Raw genomic sequence first — 8,319 nt, 5'->3', positions numbered from 1 at the left:
AGGAGGGAGGGGGGCTGGGGTTGGAGAAAGGCTTGATGATGGGGCAGCTTGAGGGATGGGAGGAGGCACCCCGGCAAGGGGCAAGTGGGGTACCCAGCCGGGCTGGATCCCCTGAACCCCCAAGTCTGTACAATACGGTTTGCTATAAAACTCAGAATCTTCTAGCCGGGGCCGCTGACTTCCTGTGTCTGTCTGCGGTGTGGAGTCTGAGGGTGGGTGAGGATTGCGGAAGGGGCTCCTGTGGCTGCTTTGGGGAGAATGGGGTCGCTTTCCCCGAGGTCACCGTCCAAGGGGGGCGGGATTCCGGACACCTGGAATGCCGAGGTGTGCTTCGGGTAGTCTGAAGCCGGCGAATTCCCAGACAAGCTGTGGGCGTCCACCTTGGTGGGTCGAAGGCGCTGGGATATTTTTGGTGGCCCGGGTCGTGGGGTTCCCTGGGGATCTCTGCCCACGGGCCAGACGGCCGGGGTTCGGTCTCAGCTCCACCCAATCATGTGGTCTCTGGGCTCCGCCCCTGCCCCAGTTCCTGTTTCGGCCCCTGGGCCTTCTAGACGCCCCGTTCTCCGCCGCCCGCCGGGGCTGCTGCGCCGCCCGCCGGGGATGGGGTCCGGCCCGCGCTCGGGCCAGCCCCTCCCGGGGTCCCCAGGCGCCTCGGCCCCTCCGTGACCGTCGGCGCTGGTGCTGCGGCCGCTCTCAGGATGAGGGGCGGCGAGGGGGACACGGGCGAACAGGCCCCGTTGAACCCGGAGGTGGACAGCCCCGCGGGCTCGGCCACGTACCGGGAGTTCGTGCACCGCGGCTACCTGGACCTCATGGGGGCCAGCCAGCACTCCCTGCGGGCGCTCAGCTGGCGCCGCCTCTACCTCAGCCGGGCGAAGCTCAAAGCCTCCAGCCGCACGTCTGCCCTGCTGTCGGGCTTCGCCATGGTGAGGGGCGGGAAGGGGCACACCGGGCGGGGGAAGCACGTGCTGGGCTCGGGGCGAGCAGGCAAGGGGAGAAGGTGGGGCCCAAGGAGTGCAGGACGAAATACAAGGGTTTCTTTAGGGCAACGGGAGGCATGAGATCCCAAGCGACTGGAGAAGCCCTTTATGTCGGGGACAGGGTTGTAGTAGACACGGCCCTAAGGATGTAAACAGACTGGAAGAGGATCGGTCCCGGAGGGGCACACTGGCAGGGAAAAGTGCTCTCACCGAAGCGGTAACTTAGTTACCAAGTCCTCTGGAGTTGAAAGGCCAGTCAAGCTGAATGAGAGCCGCCATCAACCGGCTCAGGGAAAGGGGGCTAGGTATGGAAGTCACCCAGCTGAAAGACCAGCCCTCGGGAAGATGCCCCCACCTCTCGGAAGGCACAAAGAATGCTAGAAGTGACCCGAAAAGTAAGACGCCGGCGAGGAAGCTGCTGAGGAAGGAAGCTGATCAGGGAGAGAGCTGATAAGTGAGTCTGATAAACCGCCTGTGTGGGAGGATAATTATCAGCTAACGGTCCCAGCAGAGGCCTCAGGAAGTGGGACCGAAGAAGATTCCAGAGTGCAGTCCTCAGATGTGTCCTGGTTCCTCCCTACTTACAGCCAGCCGTGCAACCCCCAGCCGATCTCCACCCCGTTGCCGTCAGTAGGAAGTTGTAAGATCATAGAAGGTGCTGTCTTGGTGGTTTGCTAAGCTTCTGCCCAGGGGGAACTGGGAGTGTTATGGAGACCCCCTAGAACTAGGTGTGTCAAGACAAGCTCCACTTTCCAAAGGAGCTTCAGAGTCATGTGCTAAGTGACCTGGGTGGAAACTGATGTTCTGGAGAGAGAACTCAGCAGGGCAAGGGTGTGGAGTGAGCCTCTGCTAGGTTAGGATTTCTCCACAGGATTGGAGGGGGAAGGAGAAAACAGGCCTGGAGGGAGGGCATCCTTCAGAACGTACCCTTGAGTAAGTAGACATTGGAGGGAGCTAAGGTGAGGTCATAAGAGAAGTTGCTTGGCTTACTATCCCCCTCTGTTCTGCAGCCTCAATAACAATGAAAAATCTAACCCTAAAGGCTGGTCTTGGTCTTGGTTGTTCTTGGTGATTATGATTATTATGGTGCTCCCCAGGGCACCCCACTATTCCTGATGAGGATGACATTTGACACCAGGAATCCATGTCCCATCATCACCAAAAAGAGAAGGGCACAGCACACACACACACACACACACACACACCCCTTGAGGGAGCCCAGCCCTGTGGCCCAGCCTGCTTCTAAAGAACAGTTCAAGCTGCAGAACTTGCTGATCACTGGGATGACAGCATCAGAGTGAGGGCCTTCTCTGAGGATCACCAGGCTGGGTGTGTAGGTTCTGGGAGCAGGGACTTACCCAAGTCCTACAAGAGAAGGCTGGGTCAGATCCTGGGAGAAACCAGAACTAAGGCTGGCCCAGATCCCTGTTGGTGAAAACACCTATCTGCTATCTGCCATGGCCCAATTTCCCAAAATACTATGTTATCACCACCACTGCCACCCGGCACCTTCCCTTCTAGCCCCAGTACGATCTCCAGGGTCCTTGAGAAACAGAAGTGAGGAGAAGTCCTCTTAAATCCAGGTGGCTTTCCCGGGCCGTGGTTTTGCATGCCTTTAATCCCAGCACTCAGGAGGCAGAGGTAGGCGGATCTCTGTGGGTTTGAGGCCAGCCTGGTCCACAGAGTGAGTTCTAGGACAGCCAGAGCTGTTTCATAGAGAAACCCTGTCTTGAACCGCCACCCACCCCCCCCCCCAAAAAAAAACAAAAAAACAAATAAACCCAGGTGGCCTGAGATAGAATAACATACAAATTATATTCAAAGGCTGTGGATAGAACCCTAGTTGGTAGAGTGTTTGCCTACCATTCAGGAAACCCTAGATTCAATCTCCAGCATAAACCAGAAACGGTAGAGCATACCTACATTGCCAGGACTTAAGGTAGAAAGAAGTAAAAAACCAAGGTTGTCCTTGGCTATAGAGAGTTCCTAGGCTAGCCTGGGCTCCATGAAGTCCTGTTTCAACAAACATTCAACTCTGTACAGGTACAGTCAGTGCTCATGGAGTAGGTGTGACTAGATGGTCAGTTTTTCAGACGAGACAACAAGGTCTGAGATGTTGAGGTACAGCAAGCTAGTGGCAGGATTTTAAGTTCAGCAGCCTTTAGAGCCCAAATTTGTACATCAACTCAAATGTTTGCAGAGTCCAGGCTGGCTGGGTGGAGTCATACAGTCAAGAGACTCCCTGACCTGTCAAAAATGAACAGCTATGATTCAGTTTGGCTAGTTGCCATATTTGAATGTGGACCTGGTGTGACTGGATTTGCCAAGGTTTTAGACTGATTTGGAAACAAACGAAGCATCTTATATTTTAAGAATTGGCAACTACTACTTGTTTTTTTGTTGGTTTTTTTTTTAAGTGTCTTGGAGGTTAGCATCAACTCTAATTGTGATTAGTCTGCCTGGCTCTTTTCATAGCAGTTAATGTGTGTTTAACGTTCTCAACAAGCCTATTATCCTCATTTTTTTTTTCCAGGTAGGAAATTGAGGGAGGCACTTGCTTAGATTATACAGCTGGCCAAGGTAGCAGCACATAACTGTGATCCTCCTCAGGACACTGAAGCAGGGGGATAGTGGAGTTGAGGCAAGTCTGGACTAATGGACTGTTGGGGGAAATTACAGATTGTAGAGCTAAGAATCGACCCACGAAGACCAGAGGGTTTTTGTTTGCTTTTGAGACAGTGTAGTCCGGGCTGTCCTGGAAACTCACAGAAGTCCTCCTGGCTGTGCTTCCTGAGTGCTGGGATTAAAGGCCTGTGCCACCACTTCCGGCTGATATGTGCATATATATATAATGTTCTCTGTGTAACCCTGGTACTCCCTAGTTCTGGGATTAAAGTCACTTTTGGGTTCTTTTGAAATGAGGTTTCCTTATGTAGCATAGGCTGCTTTCAAAGGTGAGGTCCTCCTGTTTCAGCTTCCCACATGATAATAAGCATGTGTCACCACACCAGCCTGAGTCTGCTTTTGTGTGTGTGTGTGTGGGGAGGGGGATTGGGGATTGAACCTAGAGTCTTGTGAATGCTAGGCAAGGTTCTACCACTGAACTACATCCCCAGCCCTTGAGTCTATGCTTTGATTGTTTGTTTTAAAGATTTATTTCATGTGTATGGTGGTTTTGCCTATATTCTCATGAATCTCGGGGAACTGGAGCTACAGACAGTTGTGAGCTGCCATGTCAATGCTGGGATTTGAACCCAGGTGCTCTAGAGGAACAACCAGTGTTCTTAACCAGTAAGCCATCTCTCCAGCCCAAGCCTGTGCTTTTTTTAACCTGTATGTTATATCCAGGTAAAAATTCAGAAAAATGTTAGCAAGTACCTTTGATAGCGAAGTGGAGAAATCAAGGTCCAGGACACAGGAAAGCCTTTTAAGACTCAGTAACCGAAAGGCATGGTGGCTTATCCCAGCACTTGGGAAAACTGAGACAGGAGGATCACAAGTTTCAGCCTAACCTGGGCTGCCTAGCAAATCCCATACTAGCCTAAATTATAAGAGTAAGACACAGCTGGGTGGTGGTGGCACACGCCTTTAATCCCAGCACTTGGAAGGCAAACACAGGCAGATCTCTGAGTTTGAGGCCAGCATGGTCTACAGAGCGAGTTCCAGAATAGCCAAGGCTACACAGAGAAAACCCTGTCTCGAAAAACAACAAACAAACAAAAAACCCAAACCAGTAAGACCCTACCCAAACAAAGGGGGTGGGGTAGGCAGGGGGAGCTGAGCATCATCTTCTAGGCACTGTTCTAGGTTTTAGGGATGTAGCAATGATGGTGCTTCACAGGTAAAACAGCCCTGTAAAGATGCTGTAGGGACTCAGCGTTCCTCTCTTGTGCCCACAGGTGGCCATGGTGGAGGTGCAGCTGGAGAGTGATCATGAATACCCACCGGGCCTGCTGGTGGCCTTCAGCGCCTGCACCACTGTGCTAGTGGCTGTGCATCTCTTTGCACTCATGGTCTCCACATGTCTGCTGCCCCACATCGAAGCCGTGAGCAACATCCACAATCTCAACTCTGTCCACCAGTCGCCACACCAACGACTCCATCGCTACGTGGAGCTGGCCTGGGGCTTCTCCACTGCCCTGGGCACCTTTCTCTTCCTAGCCGAAGTTGTTCTGGTCGGCTGGGTCAAGTTTGTGCCTATTGGGGCCCCCATGGACAAACCAGCTCCTGTGGTACCTATGTCCCAGGTGCCACCGGTGACTGTCTCCCTTAGTTCAGCTTCCAACCTCACACCATCCTCTGCTTCTGTAGGCACATCACAGCAGCCTTCCAAAGCCTGCCCACCCCGGCAAGTGTGTGGTGCTGCCCATGGGCCAGGTTGGCAGGCAGCTATGGCCTCCACAGCAATCATGGTACCTGTGGGACTTGTGTTTATGGCCTTTGCCCTACATTTCTACCGATCCTTGGTGGCCCACAAGACAGACCGCCACAAGCAGGAGCTGGAGGAACTCAGTCGCCTGCAGGGGGAGCTGCAGGCTGTGTGAGCCTGGCTTTCAACTCTTGCAAACATTGCCTCCCTCTGTCTGCAAGAGACCCCAGGGATCTACAGACCTCAGTCCTTGCCCCAGACTGGAGCCACCTCCTGTAAACTCTCAGGTAGAGGCTGAATTCCTGCTCAGAGTCCCACACTCCCAGGGCTCTCCCCTGTTATGTCCCAGTGGGTTTTGTAAGCTTTGCTGATTGGCTGGAGGAACGAGAGGAAGTAGGAGGGTCTCAGTCTAAGCAGGCCCTCCTGGGGTCTTGAGTGGTGCTGAGCAGCTACTTGCTTCCCTGCAGAGAGGCGACATGCCTGCACAACTGTCCTCCAAGGCAGTCTCAGCCCTTGCTTATGTACAATCTACTTTACAGTTGGCATCCTGGGAGAGATTTTACCTGTCACGGTTTGATGGGTTCCCCATTCCTGATTTGACTGTTGTAGAGGATCTGGGTGTTTGTTCCTAGGATGAACCACTCCACACTTGGTGGCTTGTGCCTGTCCCACTGACCTCAGCTCGTCTGGCTCATCTTTGACTAGAGCTGGGGAGGAGGAATCTCTGAGAACTGAGGGATTGTGCTGCTAGCTTGACTCCTTAACAAGGGTTGGATGAGTTTTTAAGGGAGAAAATTCAGCCCCTAGACAGCAGAGCTCTCCAAACACTGAATTTTTGATGCACCTTGTTTTGTTAATAAATTGTGTCTCACATATGTTCCTGTGGCTGTGAATGGGGTGAGGGGGAAACCTTGGGTAAGGTTACTTGTTCCTAAGGGTCAGGTGGAGGTAATGTACCTGATGTGGGGTATGAGTCCATCAGGTGCCGACAAGGGCTGAACTTCTGATTGTAGTCAGTTATTCACAGACCAAGGCTTATGAACTCTTGTTCCTAGACTCAGGGTTTCATGTAAATTTCTTTCTTGGGTGATCACTTTGTGCTATGGGACTAGTCATAAGTTCTCTCACTTAGTCCTCGCAGCCATCTCAATAAACAAGCCTATCTTCCCATTTCGGAGAGAGGCAGCTGAGTCCAGGAAGGCTGATGATCTTGCCCACAGCTACAGTGTGTGCCTTGATTACCCTTATATAGGGATTTCTGAAAGAAACAAAAGACCTGGTAACCTTCAACTGGGACAAAACAAAGGAACATCATCTCCTGTGTCTTCATGTAGATTCTTTTTTTTCTCAGCCTCATAATTTTAGAGCCCAATTCCTGTCAATCTTGTGGTGAGAGACCTTGGACAGTCTTTTCATTTTATTATCTGGTCATTAAAATGTAAAACTAAGCTCCAATAGTTTTTCCTACACTGTTTTGAGGGTTGCAGTAAGTCTTTTGTGACCAATAGCCATCCATTCTTGGAGGGAGGTCAATATAATGAGGGACTGGTAGAGAGCCCACTTAGGGCATCCTCAGCTCAGGGAGTAGACCTGGTGGGAATACCCGTGTTCACCGGATGAAAAGGGTGTTCAACCCTGGGGCAGTCTCAGCTGCCGGCTCCCGAGTGAAGCCCTAGCCTAGGAAATGCCTATGGATACCGGGGTTACTATCAGACCTTTCCTTTCATAGCACCCACTTAAGGGTCTTTAGGCCTCTCTTAAACTTATCAGGTGAACCCCGAGACAGCTTTAAATCGAGTTACACCTCCCGTGGGCCTGTTCGATATAGCTCAGTCTCCCGGTTTGTCAAATGGACATTTTAAAACAGGCCCAAAGCAGATGTGACTAGGGTGCTGGCCTAGCATGCAAGAAGCCCTAGGTTAGATCCCCAGCATCCTATACACCGGTTATGGTGGCGCACACCTGTAATCCCAGCCCTCGGGAGTTCGAGGCCGTCCTCCGGTGCATAGCAAGTTCCATGTTATTCTGTCTGAGAAACCACAACAGGGGCCCGAGTAGAATAGCGGCAAGAAAGCGATCGCTTCGTTATGTGCGCGGGCAGGCAGAGTGCCTGAGTCACCGCTCCTGGTTGTATTTTTCCACCTCCCATCCCGCCCAGGTTTTGGTGGATTCTCCGGGAAGCAGCCCGTTACGCCGTGCTCCGCACGCCTGGCCACGCCTCTCTGCGCGGCGCGCTAGCCCCGCCCACAACAGGATCCGCAGATTCGCTACCAGACTCCTTAAAAGATTATTTGGGCACCTTCGCTTGCCTGAAATGTCTCACGAAACTCTGAGAAGACTTTTGCCCTGTAGCCATTTCGCCCTAGGTCGGAAGCGCGCTGCTACTTGAGTTGTGCTAGAAGGAGAGGCCCAGGAATAGCGGTCGACACTGCCAACAGGGCTTGGCTAACCGGGCGTCATTTTCTCGACTCCACCGCAGGTGAGAGGAGGTGACGGCCAAAGCCCAGAACGGTGGCGAATCTGCACTGCAGCCTCATAGGCATTTGAGCTGCGCAAGGAAGGGGCAGGGAAGAGGAGCGAAGGAGCGCGCATCCTGTCCACTCAGTTGCCCCGCCCGCCTCGCGAATCTGCGTCGTTCGACGCACCACTCAAATCTCCCGAGCTCCGGCAGGCCTCCTCCCCCTCGCTCCGCCCCCCTTTCCTCAGGGGCTTGTCGCAGCTTTCGCCGCCGCCGATTCGTCACGAACCCCAAAGCCGGGGCCGCTGGATCAGGGTGGTGCAGTCCACTCTCCGGGGGATGCGGCCCATCTTCAGGCTCCCTGGGCTGCAACTCCCGAGCCTGACTGGGCGCCGGCCGAGGCCAAGCCGCTCCGCTCGGCCCCGTGGACCTCTCCGCAGCGCCTGTGGCGAAAGTGCGAATGCAGACGCTGCGCCCGCTGGGCCTCGTGCAGGTGGCGGTGGTGTTTGGTG

The 8,319-nt window shown here is 53.4% G+C and overlaps 1 protein-coding gene across 1 annotated transcript; it reads left to right on the top strand.

Moving 5' to 3' along the window:
- Window positions 1-12: 12 nt before the first annotated feature.
- On the top strand, window positions 13-6,224 carry Orai3 (ORAI calcium release-activated calcium modulator 3). The gene is made up of 2 exons (XM_059266323.1): window positions 13-926; window positions 4,880-6,224. Exons 1-2 carry the CDS (start codon window positions 699-701, stop codon window positions 5,522-5,524), a joined length of 873 nt encoding a protein of 290 aa, XP_059122306.1. The 5' UTR covers window positions 13-698; the 3' UTR covers window positions 5,525-6,224.
- The last annotated feature ends 2,095 nt before the right edge of the window (window positions 6,225-8,319 follow it).

The sequence above is a fragment of the Peromyscus eremicus genome, chromosome 1 (genome assembly GCF_949786415.1).
Source record: "Peromyscus eremicus chromosome 1, PerEre_H2_v1, whole genome shotgun sequence".
Taxonomy (NCBI): Eukaryota; Metazoa; Chordata; class Mammalia; order Rodentia; family Cricetidae; genus Peromyscus; species Peromyscus eremicus.
Note: the sequence above shows the minus strand (reverse complement) of the source record. Positions and strands in the feature narration are given on the sequence as shown.